The sequence below is a fragment of the Lipophrys pholis genome (genome assembly GCF_963383615.2).
Source record: "Lipophrys pholis genome assembly, chromosome: 21".
NCBI lineage: Eukaryota > Metazoa > Chordata > Actinopteri > Blenniiformes > Blenniidae > Lipophrys > Lipophrys pholis.
In genome coordinates this window covers 18,448,189-18,466,485 of record NC_137649.1, presented here as the reverse complement: position 1 = coordinate 18,466,485, position 18,297 = coordinate 18,448,189, and the positions used below count along the sequence as shown (strand labels likewise).

At 43.4% G+C, this 18,297-nt stretch overlaps 3 protein-coding genes across 4 annotated transcripts; 2 read left to right on the top strand and 1 right to left on the bottom strand.

The window, feature by feature from the left end:
• Nucleotides 1-442: 442 nt before the first annotated feature.
• Nucleotides 443-7,037, top strand: prpf39 (PRP39 pre-mRNA processing factor 39 homolog (yeast)). 2 transcript variants are annotated; one of them, XM_080490641.1, is made up of 15 exons: nucleotides 443-572; nucleotides 1,387-1,809; nucleotides 1,993-2,186; nucleotides 2,291-2,416; nucleotides 2,879-2,997; nucleotides 3,169-3,336; nucleotides 3,435-3,612; nucleotides 4,036-4,143; nucleotides 4,224-4,388; nucleotides 4,843-4,969; nucleotides 5,123-5,391; nucleotides 5,487-5,671; nucleotides 5,787-5,870; nucleotides 6,038-6,152; nucleotides 6,248-7,037. In XM_080490641.1, exons 1-15 carry the CDS (start codon nucleotides 560-562, stop codon nucleotides 6,335-6,337), a joined length of 2,364 nt encoding a protein of 787 aa, XP_080346767.1. In that variant the 5' UTR covers nucleotides 443-559; the 3' UTR covers nucleotides 6,338-7,037. The 2 variants fall into 2 exon arrangements, with proteins under 2 accessions (XP_080346767.1, XP_080346768.1); XM_080490642.1 differs by having other exon boundaries at nucleotides 6,251-6,915.
• A 982-nt stretch (nucleotides 7,038-8,019) lies between these two features.
• On the top strand, nucleotides 8,020-9,502 carry faua (FAU ubiquitin like and ribosomal protein S30 fusion a). Its single transcript, XM_080491203.1, has 5 exons — nucleotides 8,020-8,098; nucleotides 8,640-8,721; nucleotides 8,802-8,946; nucleotides 9,063-9,118; nucleotides 9,299-9,502. Exons 2-5 carry the CDS (start codon nucleotides 8,647-8,649, stop codon nucleotides 9,422-9,424), a joined length of 402 nt encoding a protein of 133 aa, XP_080347329.1. The 5' UTR covers nucleotides 8,020-8,098; nucleotides 8,640-8,646; the 3' UTR covers nucleotides 9,425-9,502.
• A 200-nt stretch (nucleotides 9,503-9,702) lies between these two features.
• fkbp3 (FKBP prolyl isomerase 3) lies at nucleotides 9,703-11,946 on the bottom strand. The gene is made up of 7 exons (XM_080490818.1): nucleotides 11,823-11,946; nucleotides 11,502-11,603; nucleotides 10,833-10,934; nucleotides 10,617-10,752; nucleotides 10,439-10,506; nucleotides 10,252-10,349; nucleotides 9,703-10,142 (listed from the first exon to the last, which is right to left on the bottom strand). Exons 1-7 carry the CDS (start codon nucleotides 11,925-11,927, stop codon nucleotides 10,088-10,090), a joined length of 666 nt encoding a protein of 221 aa, XP_080346944.1. The 5' UTR covers nucleotides 11,928-11,946; the 3' UTR covers nucleotides 9,703-10,087.
• Between the last annotated feature and the right edge of the window lie 6,351 nt (nucleotides 11,947-18,297).

The window sequence follows — 18,297 nt, the reverse complement described above, 5'->3', positions numbered from 1 at the left end:
GCTTCATAACTGCATAACAGCGTGTGACTACTTTAAGTGTCCTGAGATAAGTTGCATATTACATGTTTAAACCCCCACTGAACAAAATGATGTAATCTATCATTCTGTGTAGTCATCCTTATTTGTATGCATTTGCGTTTGTAACAGAGTGTAATGATGACATTGTGATTCTCAAAGTGTTGGAGGATGAAGCCCCCTCTCACAAGATGACCCCCCCCCCCCCCATAAAACTTTCCTTAGTATGTTGTACCATGCTCAACGGTACTTCATAATAGTAATTATTATTATTAATTGTTGAACGCTGTTTTTTTCTGTTGCTCCGTCCCCTGTGGAAGCCTTTGGCGCCCCTCAGTGGGGTCCCGCCCCGCAGCTTGTAAAAGGAACCCGGGAAACGTCTGTGGCACGCGGACGTTGATGACGTAACCGCGCATGCGCAATCGCCGCTACTGTTCTTCCTCCAACTTGATGAGAATGGTGGACGAAGTCAGCCTCGCCGTTGTAGGTTAAACCGAGCGACGCCGAAAGCTGCACGCAAGTTCCTGAGGTCGTTCCGAAATACATGGAAGATAGTGGTAAGGTCGAAACACGTATTTATAAAATCATTGCGGGGCAAAGTGACGGAATTTGTAGCATTTAGATAGCCGGCTAACGCTCGCCAGCGGCGGGGCTGTAGCTAGCGTGGAGCGGACACCGGCGCCGTCTATTACTTGGAAGTTAACGCATGACGTGTTGTGGCGGTAGCTACAGTACGAAGACGCGAAAGTTTGACTTATAGAACCATCAAATATGCCTTTATTCCTGTAGTGGTACGTTTCGGTCTGCAGCTACACATCTTTTATTTACAGTTGACTTTATGATTAACAGACCTCGGCTCACTCCGGCGGTAGTTTTCATGAAATAGACAGTGACAGAGGCCCAACTTGTGTTTGAACTTTGACTCTGAAAACTTTATCTCTTGAGACGCAGCCTTAAACCACAAATCAAGCCGAAGTGGACCTGCGGGGAGCATTTTAGCTATATATACACGAAGCAATGTGTTGGTGAGCGATCACGCGGAAGTATTATTTTTAGTGGTGAAGTCAGGATCTTAAGCTTGAGGTGGTTTAATGATACAAGGAAGTGTGCAGTTGGCGGCCTCATGTTGTGTTGTTACACATTAGCTAATGTAACGTTAAACATTTTTCTGTTATCCAAAAGACTATTATTTAAAATGTAGTCGGATCTGTCTTGTAAATAAAGACAACATGATGCAGAATAGGTCACATGTTCCCGTTTTACAATTTGATCAATAATAAGCTATTAATATCCATTGGGCAGATTTATTTTCAGATTTGCGGTCATTGCTGCAGCATTGTAATCCTCATATTTTGGTATTTTTCATACCAGGCCTGCAATTCTCAGACGACGCCATCACTGGAATGCTGGACACTGAGTCCCCTGCCATGGAAAGCAACGGGGATGCATTTCTTCCTGACCTTCCTGTCCTCAGCCAACAAGCCGACTGGTCCCTTGACCAAGTTGCGCCAGAGCCAATGCCCAACATCTTGCCTGAAGATTCAGATGCGTCTCAGGATGCTTCAGCGCTCGAGCAGCAACCCAATCAGCAAATCAACTCCACGGACCTAGGATCTGTGGAAAAAGCAGTGGAGCAGTTTCAGCTAACCAGTGCTCAGGTCTTCCAGGAGGAGCAGCCGCCGCCGCCACCACCGCCTCCTCCCCCGCCACAGCCTGCAGAAGAGACAGAACAAACCGCAGAGTCTGTGGAGTCTCAACACCACATGAGTGTAGAGCCAGATTCTGACAGTCAAGGTAAATCATTCAGCATTTGCTTGTTTCTTTGCATCTTATGTGCCCATCCATCGTTGCCAATCCATTGCTGTGTTCATATAAACACATATGATCAGAATTTTTTTTCACAAGTCCAACAGTACTCCACTTTGGTTGTAAATTAGCATTTACACTTTAACTTTGATTTCTTGTCGTCTTTGTCAGGTGGGACTCAGACACCACAGGGCACAGAGGATGGCATGGAGCTGGAAGAACCTGCTAAAGAATCAACTGAAGAAACGGCAGCTCCTCCACTGCCAGACGTGCCCTCAGAATTTGAAAAACTTTTCAAAGGATGTGAAGAGAATCCAGATGATTTCAATGGCTGGGTCTACCTCCTGCAGTATGTGGAGCAAGAGGTGAGCAGATATCCCTTTTGAATGAAAAATATTTAGGATAAATGTATTGTTTCACTTAAGTATTAGATGAAATATTTTAACTGTTGGCTTTTACCTCTTTACAGAATGCCCTTACTGCAGTGAGACAGTCATTTGACGTCTTCTTCCTTCGATATCCATATTGCTACGGGTACTGGAAGAAGTATGCAGACATTGAGAAAAAGCATGGCCACATCCAGGTGGCAGAAGAGGTAAATCCGATTGTTTTGCCATTTTGTGTGGAGCTTGAATGTAATTTGTCACTATCAGACTGACAGGTTAGTCCTCTTAGATCTGCCCTTTGGGGGTCAGATTTTGTCAGAGATGATGAAGAGGGTGCATCTGCTAAGGTTGACAAAATCAGATCAGCACATGCTCAAGAAAACTATAATATGACTATGTCTAAATCAGGGTTCTGCAAACCTGATTTTTTTATTTTTTTTTTCAATTATGGAACACCCATGATTGCAATGAGAGGCTCTTCATTGGTCTATCTCAGGATCTTTGTGATGACGTAATCAGTACATTTGGATGCATTGAAGCAGGGAGACTCTGAAGAATCCAAGACGGCAGATCTTATCAACCACTGGTCCAAATTTCTGGGATGTACATAGAAGTGAACGTGAGTGTTTGGGAAAAGGGGACACTTGATGGACTTGTCTGCTCTTTAATAGGTGTACAGAAGAGGCTTGCAGGCCATCCCTCTCAGCGTGGACCTCTGGCTACATTATCTAGCTTTCATCAAAGAGAATTCAGATCTGACCGACCCAGAAACTGAGGGACGCATAAGAGCGTGAGTAAAACAGTCTTTACAGCATTACTCTATACCCTACAATTGCTAATTTGATTGCAGAAATTAAAGTTTAATTTCCTAATGGTATGTCTTAAGCAACGATTTCTTGATTTAGTACCCCACCACTTTCAAAGCAATAATTTTTGTGTGTGTGTCCTCTTGCACCATCAGTACTTATGAACATGCGGTGCTTGGAGCTGGCACAGATTTCCGCTCTGATCGACTGTGGGAGTCCTACATAAGCTGGGAGACGGAACAGGAAAAGCTCGCCAATGTGACGGCCATCTACGATCGCATCCTGGGCATCCCAACCCAGCTGTACTCGCAGCACTTCCAGAAGTAAATACAAAATTAACTATAAATCACCCTCTTACTCATAATTCAGTTATGATCAAAGTGGATAAAACCATAATTAAATTTTTATTTTCCATTTGTAGGTTCAAAGATCATGTGCAGACCAACAACCCCAAGCACTTCCTGTCAGAGGAGGAGTTTGTTCAGCTGAGACTGGAGCTCTCCAAAGCCAGCCTGTCGGCCATGGGCGGCGAAGATGCAGACACGCGTGTTGAGGAGGAGCTCCCCCCTGGCACAGAGGATCTCGCGGACCCTGCGAAGGTACAAAATTACCAATCCACAATGGAAGACGACCTTTGAACGGACTGCTTGCAGGGTTTGCAGGAGCTTGCCTGTTGTCCACTTTCAAATGGAAAGCAACATTTGCTCAGGTTTGAAGAGGTGTCTCTATGTCAGCAGCCAAGCCATTGAATGCCAGGGGGGATTCAAGTTGGCATCCTGTCAGGGATTCGTCCTAAAACTAGGATCAACCGGGGCCCAATGAACCCAGCACCTGCTCCCCTGAGGCTGACATGCCGGGTGCATACATACCTCCCCCTTCTACAGGCTTCTTGTCTCTGTCCAGCTCATGGTGACGTAAATCCTTGGTTGCCGGACTAGCAGTTTCTGCAAGTGGAGAATGTGATACGTGAAAGCTCAGACACGGATGTACTAACCTTGTTTGTTTGTGTGTGTTTCATGTAGAGAGTGACAGAGATCGAGAACATGCGCCACAAGGTGATCGAGGTACGGCAGGAAGTGTTCAACCAGAATGAACACGAAGTCAGCAAGCGGTGGGCCTTTGAAGAAGGGGTATGTGCTTTTAAAAAAAAAAAGTTGGGGATCTTTTCATGATCAGAGCTTAATATGCTAACAAATCCATGTTTTTTCAGATTAAAAGACCGTACTTCCATGTCAAAGCCTTGGAGAAGACGCAGCTAAACAACTGGAGGGAGTACCTGGACTTTGAAATTGAAAACGGGACTCCAGAGCGCGCGGTTGTTCTGTTCGAACGTTGCCTCATCGCTTGTGCTCTCTACGAGGAGTTCTGGATCAAGGTAATCTGACATTCGATGTCTCCCCGTCGCACTTCTGCTACCTCCCTGCACTTCCCCATCTACGATGATATCACATCGCCACAGTAAATCGTCCTGCACTCTCTTTGCGTGTAACGTTGATATGTGACTGTATCTGTTGTATTAGGAGATGGCCAGCTTGCCACACAAGATATGACTGCAGCATTTGCCAACTACTACGTTGCATCTTCTTCGTCTCCCACTACCTTACAGAAACTTATCTAATTGGTTCCATGAAGGTGCTGATGGGTTTACACAGAAAATTTCTAAAAACGATCTTGTCAATGAAGAAATTCACTGTCTGTCAACTGAAATTTTAGGTTTAAAATGTGTTGTCTCTTCTGCCTTTCTCCTTCTCTGTTCTTTCCTTCTTTTTTTTTTTCTTCTGTCCTCTCCTGCACCTCTTCCAACTTGCTTTCTCTTTTTCACTCTGAAGTATGCAAAATATCTAGAGGGCTACAGCACTGAGCATGTGAGACATGTATACAAGAAGGCGTGTACCAGCCACCTGCCCAAGAAACCAACCATCCACCTGCTGTGGGCTGCTTTTGAGGAGCAGCAAGGTGAGCGTCTCCTCCAAATCACTATTCCAGTCAAGAGGGCTTGACGCCGAGTGTGACTGGAACTCAAATATTTTTATTCTTGACATACCGATGGTATTACTTGACGTTCGGCTGATTGCGTAATGCTTATTTGATTTGATTGTTTTAACCCAGGCAATGCCGACGAGGCTCGCGTCATCCTGAAGTCCCTGGAAGACACGGTCCCAGGTTTGGCTATGGCGCGCCTTCGAAGGGTCAGCCTGGAGCGTCGCCACGGTAACCTGGAGGAAGCGGAGAGGCTGTTGAGGGAAGCGATGGAGTTGGGGAAGAATTCCACTGAGACATCGTTCTATGCTGTGAAGCTGGCCAGGCAGATGATGAAGGTGCAGAGAAGTCTGAGCAAGGCCCGGAAGGTGCTGCTGGAGGCCATTGAGAAAGACCAGGTGAGAGCTGGTGGATGCACAGGCCCAACCGGTCTTATTGGTCTGCCATATTGGATTCATAACTTGTTGTTTTTTTTCCCCCTCCCTCATTATAGACAAGTCCAAAGCTTTATCTAAACCTACTGGAGCTGGAGTACAGTGGCGATGTGACTCAGAACGAGGCCGAGATCTTGGCTTGTTTTGACCGAGCCCTCAAGAGTCCTATGCCTGTCGAGTCCCGCCTCCTTTTCTCTCAGCGCAAGGTGGAGTTCCTGGAAGACTTTGGCAGCGACATCAATATGTGAGTGGATGTCTTTGTCAGTTGCAAAAAAAAAAAAAAAAGAGGGTGGATGTGTTGTTTGTGTTTTTCCACTCTTTGTTAGTGTACTTAAAGTTTTTGTTGTGCCTCTTTTCAGACTTGTTGCTGCGTACGATGAGCAACAGAAGCTGCAGAAAGAATGTGAATCTACAAAGAGAAAAGCCGAGAATGGCTACGACAGGTAGATATCAGAGCAGGGCTTGATCCCATCTTTGTCGTTTTACAGCAGGTTTGGAAAATACATTGGACAGGTCAACTGCTACTAAGACAAGAATGTCCTCACTCAATACTGAAGTCCATTTGATGAGTTAGATTTGGTTTATCTAATGTGAACCTCCACTTCTCCAGCTCCCAGGAGCCCGACTTGAAGAGACAGCGTGTGGATGACGGTTCTGGCACTGCAGCGAACTCTATGACAGACGCGCAGGCAAACAACTCTGCATACAACTACAACTGGTACCAGGTACGACCAGCAAAGAGCATTAAACCAGCTAACATTTCAGTACCAATTATTTTAACAGGTTTTTTCTTTTTTCTTTACTTCCTTTTTTTTTCCAGCAGCAATATGGCGGCTGGGGACAAAACTCTTGGGGGCAGTACAACCAGTATGGCCAGTATAACCAGTACTACCCACCTCCTCCTACATGATGGAAGAAGTTCGACACCCGGCGTCCCCTCTGATCTTGAAACGGGGGCTTTGTTTTGACAGGATTAAATGGAGGTTTCAGTTCGACCATAGAAAACACGGCCTGACTATTATTTTTCTATTCCTGCCCTTCTTTCTGACTTGAGGAGTGCTAATTGGCTAAATTACACATTGTTGCCCTTGGTTGGGATATAGTTGATCTTCCGTCACAAACCTATTGATCAGTCACACTTGGGGGGGGGGGGGGGGGACACACACACCAGTTGGGGTCTGGCTTCTATCTTGGGTTCATCAGTGCATGTCCTTTTGTGAAGGCAGAGGTTGTTTTTTTTCCCCCTGTTTGACTGAGAGCTTTTCATTTTTAGATCAGATGACTTAGCTTGGTCTCTTTTTCTTTTTTCTTTTTTTGGTGGTGAAGATTTAAGCTTGTTCAAGGAGGCTTTCATGGATGTATCTGAGCTGTTTCTTCTCAAAAGTAAAAGATTTTTAATAAGTCGTGGTTATGTTTCCATGAAGAGTAATGAAGAGTTCCTTGTTTTTTATTTTGAATTGATTTCATAATAAAGAGATTGATATCCTGAGATGGTCTTTTTATTTATTTTTTCTCGATTTTTCATTGTGACTAATCCTGTTCCATGCTTGACCATGATTGCTCACTATTACATTTCATATGTATTTGATAAAGTGGGGATGAAAACCCTTAAATTTGTGTACGGGTGTGTCTTTAAATTGTATATTTTTCTATGAGTTAATCAGTTAAACATCCAGAAATAGTACATTTATTCCAAAGTTTTTAAACTTGTTTGACCTATTTTCTATGGACATGCCAAGACAAACTCCTCCAAAGGGATATCTTCTGATAAAGCCAACCTGGATGTTGAACCCATGCTTACATAAGTTCCACCGTACAGTACGCTATAACCCTGAACTTTTTAAAAAGTTACGTACCATTCAAAATATGCAAAGTAGGATTATAGATTGGTTTTCAAAAAAGATGTTTGCCTCGGCCTCAAAATACCTAAGTGATAGAAGTTCATTCAAAGGTAGTTTATAATTTTAATATATACATATTCAGTGCCTTTTGTGTGGATAGAAATTTCAGTTACATAATGAATAAAATATCTCTAAAACCATAAAGACATGCTTCTCAGAAGTCACTTGACATACTGTATTATGCCTGAATCTGCTATACAAATAACTGCAATGAAATCATTGAAACGCCTTTTAGAACAAACAACATAATGAACACCTCAGAGTTCTTTGTTTGACAAATACATGTAAGATATTAAATATTGTTGTGAATTCTATATTAGAAATCTAACACAACTTACTTGCAGCCTCTCCGAAATTTGATAATGTATAAAATAAACATTTCGTGGCAGATTTGAAGCAGTGCTGCTCTGCCTTTTGCTCCCTGTTGTGAGCATGATATATTAAATATATTATATGCAAAGTGCCAGTCAGTTTGTCTACATGACTGACAACCGGACATTCTCATGAATTTATAAAGCCTCTGACATGGCGTGAAAAACTGGGACGCTTTAGCTCCCTAATATATTTAATGATGAACATATTTTGAATTATTTTTGTCATGATTTCCACTTTTATAAGGGTCTTTCATAATGTGCCACTGGACAGACTGATAAGCGGGCAGGGGCGTGACTACGACCTCTGACGCATTTTACGTATTTCCGCACATGCGCAGTATCAACCTTCAAACGGCCCTTTTTATGCTTAGCGTTGAGCGACTAGCATCAAACGAGGTGAGACCTGAAAGTTTTAAGTCAATATATCAGATTAGATAAAACCTAGGTGAGTTTTGGACAGTGATATTTGTCCATATATCATCAGTGATCACGAATCAAGCTTTATATGGAGAAACGGAAGTGTATTTGTTGTATTTTGAGCTACTTTTATAAAGCGCGTTTCCCCATGCGGCTAGCTGGACGAGCTTAGCATTTGTTACACAGTCTAATGGAGCAGCGTCAGGCGGAATGCTGAGACTTTACCGGGACATCACCACAGTTTACCCCGGTTTTCTCCTCTGTACAGCACGCATAAAGTTACCGATTCACGTTTTCCCCCCATTACTGTATTCCAGCTATATAAAAAAGAGTGGTTGGTAGTCAAAATGTTGTTTCTCAGCTCTATAAGCAGATTTCCGGGAGACGCAGAAAAACAAATTATTTCAGAATCATTGCGTTCTTCGAATTAGCACTCTTGACTATGTTTTCCTTTGTATTCTGACACCGATGCCCTTTACACCTGTGCCACACTTAAAAATGACTTTCCGTTTCTGTTCAGCATCAAGATGCAGCTTTTCCTTCGTGCCCAGAACACCCACACCCTTGAGGTGACTGGAGAGGAGACTGTTGGCCAGATCAAGGTACACATCTCATGGAAACCTCATCGAGACCTTAACTTGAGAAGTTGTTTGATTTACTTACCCACTGTGGTGTCTTGCAGGCTCATGTCCAGGCCGTGGAGGGTCTCCTAGTTGAGGATCAGGTGCTCCTGCTCGCTGGGTGCCCACTGGAGGATGATGCCTGCCTGGCATCTTGCGGTGTGTCAGAGCACTGTACCCTGGAGGTCGCTGGCAGGCTGCTGGGAGGTCAGTTTTTAAGCAACTTTTGTTGTTTAAGGAATTAAGTTAAACCTGTATGTAACGTGTCTCTGCTTACGTCTGACTTGTCTTGATTCTCAATTTCTTCTCCCCTTGTTCTTCAGGTAAGGTTCACGGCTCTCTGGCTCGTGCCGGAAAAGTGAGAGGACAGACTCCCAAGGTAAAGACTAATTCACTGGCCATGTGTGATTGAATGTTTAAAAAAAAAAATAAGACTCACACCTATAAACAATTTTGGAGTAAATGGCTTCAAAAGATTCTCATACAAACTTGTGCATCATTTCTCAATAAAAAAAACCCTCTTCACCTTACCATAACACTGTCTTGTACTTTTCTTCAGGTCGACAAGCAGGAGAAGAAGAAGAAGAAGACTGGCCGTGCCAAGCGTCGCATCCAGTACAACAGGCGCTTCGTGAATGTTGTGCCCACCTTCGGAAAGAAGAAGGGCCCCAACGCCAACTCCTAAAGGCCTCACTGCGCCTGGAAGCCCACTTTGTACCAAGTTCAATGTTATCCTGTACAGAATAAAAGATTTGGCTTGGTCTCTTTGGGTCATGTGATTTTTTTTTTTTTAATTAAAAAAAATGAATGTTCTGTTGTATTTTATGTATAGTATTGAGATGTAATTTAGTTAAGTTTTCCTCCTGCTGGTATCAGATTATTTCAGGACCTCTAAACAGGTATGACATATTACTGAGTTTTGCTCATCCCTTGTACACCTAATTTATCCAAAGTCTTGGTATTAATGATATCAGCTATGGCTTTATTGGTATGAGATTTGATAAGAGCTCGGAGGTATTCCAGTACAAGTCAAGGACCGAGTGTTTGAAACAGGTTTATTTTCATTTACAGTGTACATGCAAAAAAAGCAGAACAAAAACAAAGATTCACGGCTTTCGTTATGAACATCATTATCGACAAGCATTCCCATTTTACCCCAAAACTTGAAGATGTGCTGGCTGGTGTGCAGTTTGTTCATCCAGCCCGTTGGTAAAATAAACAAGAATGCAAACATTTTCTCCCATAAAAAGCTGCCGTACAAACCAAGAGCCGTGTTGGCCTTTAACCTTTACAGCGCAGCCTTTTAATGTGTCTCGCCACTGAGTGCATGCTGGTCGGCGTCGCTGAGTTAATCCACAGCCACCAGCTCAACCTCAAAAATCAGCTTTGCGTTGGGTGGAATTCTGGTAGAGCTGGAGTGAAGGCAAATAGTTCAAGCAGAGGGGATATACAGCACAAATTATGTGGAAAAAACGTGTGTGTATATGTGAACACGAAGGCAGAAAAGGATACTTGGAGTCTGGCAGACCCTTTTTACCATAGGCCCATTCCGGCTCGATCTCAATTCGGGCCGTTTCACCCTTACTCATTGTTAGAAGGGCCTCGTCCCACTGGAACGGTGGAGCAGAAAGAAACGTGAAATCATGGAAGAACACCACACTTTGGACGAACAAAGAAAAGGCTCATGAAATGAACTTACTCCTCTGATGACTCTGCCCAAGCCCACTTTGAAGCTCAGGGGTTTGGTTTGCTTCTTCTTTCTCGCCACTGCAGTGAAAGGGCAGCAGTTACTACATGTTAACGGGACACACGCTGGAAACACAGCCTATTTTCGTGTGAACAAAGTAGTGCAACGCTCAGACGTGGCTCTGTCATACATGCGGGAATATTTGTGTCGAAGACGGTTCCATCCTCCAAAGTGCCGGTGTACCAGCAGCTCACGGTCTCGCCCTTCTTTGGGAAGTTGGACTTGTCGCCTTTCTTCAGGACTGACTTGAAGTACTTTGGAGGACCCTGAGAGGACAAGTACAAGGTTTTCATGGTGACTCTAAAAGCAGAGGAAAGCCAGATTATTGAACCAAGAGCAGCGGTACCTCATCCACCACTTCTGTCTTGACTTCTTTCGGTTTCTCTTCGATTTTCACAGCTTTAACCTGCTCGGTCACCTCCTCCACAGGTTCTGTGCCTTTAAACCTCTGCAAAATGTTTTCACACACAGAACAAATGAAGTGAAAAGTTTCATGTGTTTGGAAAAAAAAAAAAAGAAAAGAAAGAAAAGACAAAGAAGTATGGCTTCTGGCTGGAACACATAGGAAGATACCAGATGAGCTATCCTATATTCAACTAGATTTTGAGATTCTACCATCTAGTAAATTTGGTTTTTATCCAAATCAGGGTCGTGAGGAGCTGGAGTAGGTGTTAACGTGTGTGTCCATCTCTGTGTGTTTGTCCTGTGATGGACTGCAGATCTGTCCAGGGGCGAGTGACAATAGCACACGTACAACTCCACTCTAAACCTGGTCCACCCCTTCTAGAACGCAAACTCCACACAGAAAGGCCCCATTATATCTTTATGGATGAATGTGCATACTTTTGTAAATGTGATGATTTTTTTTTTCGGGGGGCGGGGGGGGGGGGGGGGGGGGGGATTTTCGAATCCTGTATTGATCTCTCTTGGGAATAGACTAAAATGTGCGGATGGAAAAAAAATCTAAATTGTTCACATGTATTCTGCAACACGTGGTCTTTATGTTTTTACTCACTTTGGTCTCGAAGAGCTGATTGTATGCAACAATCAGCTGCTCTTTCTTTGCCGTCTTGGCCACGTTCTTGATGTTTCCCAGCAGCTTGTGCTCATTGAGAAACTGAAAGACAGAGCACAGTCATTGCAGACGGTTTCCACTGGAAAGTGGGGTAACGGGCAGTGGTTCGCGTCTGCATGGATGCATGAAGACGAAGACCACTGCAGACACCATGAGGGGCTAACTCAGCACGCAGCATGCTGCACCTCCAAGTCCCCATTATTGCTCAAACATGCTGATAACCACAGTGAAATAGCCAGGGGAGTAAAGTGAGGAACGTACCGAGTGGGCTGCATTGTCCTGGATGAACTTTATTATGTCTTTTTTGGGCAAATCGTCACTTTTGAGCTGCTCATCGCTCCACTCCCGGGTTGGTTCATCCGCCATTTTGAGAGGCGAACTGATGAACTTTGAACTTTCTTCGTATGACATTAAATAAAATAGAATAAATGTCAGCCTTTTTTTTTTTAATTGGTTGACATAGCTATCCCCCAATTCGTTTACTTTACAATTTAGAATTTACGGCGTAATATAATTTTGACTGCTTGGATGGGGTGTGCTGCCACCTAGTGGACAACTACGTGAAGTGCATTTAGCGATGCAGAGGCACTGCAACACGAGATGAGTCTCCAGAGAAATATATAAACACAGCATGATACAGCACAAAACATTCAGAGTGTTCACTGTTTAACGCGTATCAACGTTCCTCCCGTTTGCTGTGTTGCATGGATAGGTAAATACTTACACGCTCTTTGACCAATTTGATGTTTAACAGTGCTGCCACAGCCACATTAATGTAAAAAAACATTAATTTAGAACTGCTCGAGACTTGTTAATTGAGGTCGTTTAATACTCCTGCAATCGAAATTTCCCCTTCCAACATCATGTACTTCATGGATCCGGTAAATTATAGTTGCTGAGTGACCGAAAGACTGCATCTTTTATCAACGGCAAGAATCTTCTTGTTTCGTTAGTGTGGACACATAGATTTCCCCCGATGTTTCCTCCAGTGGCAGACTGATATTTACCACTCTGTGCTTTTCTCCTGTGTATGACTGAATCCAAAGAGGGAATCTCATTCACTGATCTTTACCATTTAACTTCAGTCAACATGTTGTTTGGTGGGAAAGTCATTGAAATAGAACTGCTATTGAAGTTGTAGTTTGCAATAGTGAACGTACAGATGGCATGGCCCATGGGCCACATGCAGCCCTTTGGTTATCCCGGAACCAGCCTGCAGGAAGTCAGGTCATGAATTAAATATAAGCCAGTGTGAAAAAGGAACAATGATGCAGATTGAGTTTTATTTTTTTCTTTCTTTCTAATCAAGAGGACTTACCAACAACTCAAAGACCAGGTTTACAGGATGGGGAAGGTATCAAAGAGGCAAACGTAAAAACACTAAGACGATCACACATACTCAGATTGACAGAAAAGACAAATTACAATAAGTGCAATAAAAACTGTAAAGAAGGCAGAGTATCTGAAGTAAACAGGGAGAACATGCAAACTTTGCACAGAAAGGCCCTGCAATGAGGACACTGAGGATATTCTGTGTGAGGCAGGAGTGATAAACCAGACACCACCATGTTGTTTATTTACTGATCTTAGTAGCAGATATGTAGTTGTAACCATCTTGTCTAATGACCTCTGTCAAAACTTCTACTTATTTTTAAATATGTTGCTGTATCACCTCAGTCAATTATTAAATTAACTCTTATAGTCAGAGACATCTCAGCCCTGGGCTCAGTGTTGTGTTGTGTCTGCTACTCTTAAGAGATTTGTTACAAATATCAATGTTTTCTTTTAAATTAATACAATTTGCTTGGTACTTCCTACACACACACACACACACAGTGCTGACACATTTCTTAATGCCGAGCAACAATATGATTATGTGCTCATCGAGACAACCTAATTGAAAAACACAATAGAAAGCGATGGGAAAATTACACCCTTGAGCAACTTTTTATTATAGGTCACTGTAAAGTGTTGCAAACAACCAATAAGTCAGTAGCTTGCACAGAACTGACCAAATGTGCTTCCTCCAGTCTAGGTGTGTGTGTGTGTGTGTGTGTGTATGTGTGTGTGTGCGCGTGCGTGTGTGTTGCGTTCACGCTCTATCAGTCTGCAGCCTCCGAGTGAAGTTTATCTCGCCTTTGTTGCATCACCCATCCTCCCTGTTTGCTCCCCCGCTGATTGTCTTGACAACCCTGCACTCCGGCGATGAAAGAAGCGCCTCAGAAAAGATCCCCATTCACATGTCCCGTCACTTTCCTCCGCCGTCTCCGCTGATCAAGAACCCCTGGAAAAGCTGATGGCGTTCCGTCACCACTCCGGGATGGGGCTCGCGCGGAGTCTCTACCCCGGGTTGGTTACCAGGCAACAAGAGTGACACTGGGTGAGGAGCTCACGAGGAAGAGGAGAGGGATGATTATCTCTTTATAGGAAATCTCCCAGGTCTCATTTCATCTCCTTTTGTTGGCGGTGAGGGGAAGAGGCTCGCTGCGGCACACGGTGTGGAGGTAGGCTGGCGCCAGAAGAACTGACACGACCTCACAGCCCCGCACTTTAGTCGCAGGTGTCTAATAAATCGGCCCCATTTAAAACCTTTTAATATTGAGATCTGAAACATCTGTCAGAGTATCGCACAGTCATGAGTTTGGACTTGTTTGCTCCACCGTCGGGATGTTTGTTTTTCGCGTTTCACAGCGACTTTCTCATCTCTCGGTGTTTGAGCGTCTCTGGATGAAAGTTGCCGGGGAGTTTGGGGAGAAGAGTGTGTGTGTGTGTGTGTGTGGGGGGGGGGGATAAAAAAAAAAAATTAAAATAAAAATGTGACTGAGGTTCACGTCTGGTGCAATGCCCTGCGATGAATTATTTCTCGGGAATGCAAAGCTGAGCAGCTTAAATGAGCTCACATATCAAGCCAGAGAGGAATCTAATTTGATGCCGCTCCTGAGAGCGCTTCACATCTACAGGTTACACAAACAAGTGGGACACGTACTCCAAGACGTGCATCTCGGCGCCGAGATTACAAAACAACATAATCCTCGGGTAGTATTTGCACAACTATATCCTTCGTTACGCTCATTTCAGACTTGTGCATCGACAGCACTGTGGTTTTTTTTCCCCCCCCTTTAAACTTTCTTTCTTTAAAAGTCTGAGGTGATGCAATGGACCAAAAAAACCAAGAAAGAAGTCAAACATGCAGATGCTATAGGAGAGAACCTCAGCCTGGAGGACAATTGTTAAACTTGAATACTCCATAAATATTGTATTTGATGACATATAGCCTTGACCACCAAGAGATATGGAGTTTTAATCATGGCCGCTGGAAGGATATTGTAAAACACAGCCATAATGTTGAATAGGTGCATCAGAAATACTTCATTTATCCCCGGGGGCCAATTATGAAGGCTACACATGAGCAAGAGCAACAGAAAACACAATTAAAATATAATAAGACGCCGTCTGGAGGGAAGCAACTGGACTGCAGAAGAGGGGATATGTGCAGGGTCCTGGAGGATGCTCCGGCCTTCCTGCAGATCGGCTGTTCAAACAGCTGAACCAGGGACCAATAATGTTAGAGGAGATGTTTTTGATTCTTATGAACCGCTTCTTTTGTGGTTTTTAAATACATGAAAACGTAAAAAAAAAAAAAAAAAGAAGTCATTGGTTGCAAGGCCGGCATTGCTGACCCCAAAGGAGGAGAGTATTTCTTCTTTTTTAAATCACATTTTTGGAATTATTCCATCCGTGCTCCTATTAGACAGTGCCCAGGGATTTGTACTGGTCTACCATCTCCACTGTGGCACCATGGATTAAAGTTGGTCTCTGGTACCTCTGCAGGCTGGAAGAAAAGGTCACTACCATCTCTTTGGTTTTTAGACACATTAAGCTCGAGGCCTGTGGTGTCACACACAGCCAACCTCATCCAGAGCAGGCCTGTGGCCCCCACCACCTGCATTACACTTCTTCAAGCAAAACAAGAGCTTCTGGGGAGAAAAAAAAAGAGACTTAAAGTAATGAACAACACTTGGTGGTCAAAAATGGAGATTTGCTGATTAAATGCAGTGGATTCGTCTGGGTTTTCTCTGTTAAAAGCACCTAGAAATGACTGTGTTGTATTTGGTGCTATATAAATAAAGTTAAATTGAATCAAATGACTGGGGTTTGGTAGAAGTGACTTATTTCTTTATAATATCAAGTAAGTACTTCAGAGAGAAAATGATTTATTCTTATATTGTCTACTATATGTATGTATGTATGTATGTATGTATGTATGTATGTATGTATGTATGTATGTATGTATGTATGTATGTATGTATGTATGTATGTATGTATGTATGTATGTATGTATGTATGTATGTATGTATGTATGATTACAACTTATTCTGAGGCTGTATTGTTTTGGATATTTAACATTTCAGAGGTAAGTTGCAAATTTCAGTTTTTTATTTTCTAATTTAAAATCTTTTCTTGCCTCTATTCTCTTATCTTTCTTCTATTTTAGGTGACCTCCTTTTGTCTGAATTCTCTTTTTTTCTATGTTGGGTGCTGTAGGAGGGTAAGCAAGACAACATATTTATTCCACCATGTGTCTTGTATGTACAGCAACATTGACAATAAATAATATATATATATATACATAGTCGTGCACTACAATATAATAACTTATAACTACTGATATGACAGAATATTTCTGAGTCTTATATATGAATATTGTCCTGGTATTAAAGCTCCAGTGAAGATAATAGTTATTGTGGCTCTCACGATAATCGCTGTTGCTCCATCGAGTTGAGTTTGAGTGTAGTTCCACTTTTTGTCCTCAAGGAGTCGGCCTATACCTACAGTTGGTAGGACTGAACTCAGCTTGGGTTTACGAGCATTAAAAAAAAAAAAAAAAAGGTTGTTTCAGTAGTGAAGGTTGAGGCTCGAGAGGCAGGGAAATGTCCGTGATTCTCGACTACAAAAGCATAGCAATATATATATATAAAAAGAAGATATAACAATGCGTTATATGACAGGTGCAGATGAGCAGAAATAAAATGGAAATAGTAAAACAGAGTAGAGCCTTTGCTGTGTACATGGGCACTGTTTGTTGTGGTACGCGCTTCGTGTGGAGTGTCTCTGTGCCTTTCAGGGGTGTGAACTGCTAATTTGGTTTATTTCTTTGAGCGATTCTGGTGCGAGAAAGAAAAGACAAAAAGAGACACGTGCGACTCAATGCCGCTAATGGTATTAGGAAATTAGTACAAATGGTGAAAGTTGGGATTAGACAGGCTGTACAGATTAACCACGTTCACCCTGAGCCACGCAGACAGCACACCGCCCCTCTCCTGAAATATTTTTACACATTTCAGCTCCCTCCATTTGACTAGATTTACCGGGTTTAATAATAGAAATCATCCCTTGGTGGCCTGAGTCCACAGTGGATAATGTGTTTTCTGCTCAGAGGCCTAATAAGCTCCCCTTAAGCCAGATGGCGGGCTGGGTTCACCCGCTCCTGGCCTGGGCTGTGAGAACATGTCTTGAGCTTCATATAGAAAATAATTCGTATGCTGCCTCGGCTCAAACCCGGCGCTCCACACCCCATACAAGGTAGACGTTGCCTCTCCCGGGGGATTCTGTCCGACCGGAAGGTCACAAAGGTCAGGAGTTGAAAACTCTGCCAACATCTGGCAGTGAGAAAGTAAGAGCCTTTACCTTCTTTCCATAAAACTTCCACCTATAACTGCGTCTCCTGGGAGAGGAGTGAAGGTTGGATTAAAGTGTGTTCTGTAGCAGGTGGGCTGGTCAACAGGGAGTGTGGAATTTTCTCAGCATCATGCTCCTGGTCTCATTCATGCTGCACGGAGCTCTCCACCCAACAAGCTGCTCCATGCTTTGGAACATTTCCAATCCAGAGCTTAGCCTGCAGATCTGTAGTCTCAGTACTAGCCCACGCCTGCCCTGTCAGATCTAATCTCTTGGCTGCATGCCGTGAAATAGGGCTTATTAAAGAGTTTAACGGAGATCAGCCCAACCCTGATGTGAGGCGTGCAAAGGAAGAGGAAATTCACTCACCTGAAGAAGGAGAAACCCCCCCCCCCCCAAACTGTCCCAATATCGGAGGAACTGGGTGGCATGAAGGGTTTGATTTCACTCACCAGAGGCTTTGCTGTACACCGATGCACGCTCTCTCCCTTCTGTCTCCGGGATGCGTCATCTGTTAACCGCTAATTAGAAACCAAAGAGAAAAGATGGATTTGAAGTTTCAATTGGAACCGGTCCCGGTATGATATCTCACCGGGCTTAAAGGGACAGACTTCCGAGCCACATGCTCCCAAAACTCTTGTCTCCTCTTATTACTCTCACACTGTCGGTTTGCATTTAAACAAAGGGATTCATGGCTGCCTGACCGCATCTGCAGTGCAAATTCTAAAATTAAACACTCCATTATAAATTCCTCCTTCGCTGGGCCTTGGACATGCGAAGCACAGAACTCCTAATGAGGCCACCTGATAAATATTGTTGAAATGGAATGATGTCCTCCGAGGTCACGTTAATCAGTTTAGAGGTACAGCTAAGAGGTTCAGAGTGGATCTGTTGGAGAGCTCAGAGGTGACCCATGGATGTGCTGGAGAAGGACATAGAGGCGGTTGGTGTACGATGGAAGAGGCAGGATTGAGGGTGATGATGGCAGAAGATCTGCTGTGGGGTGAAAACAAAGAATATACTCTCTGTACAGACATATATCAAGAGGCTCCGACCA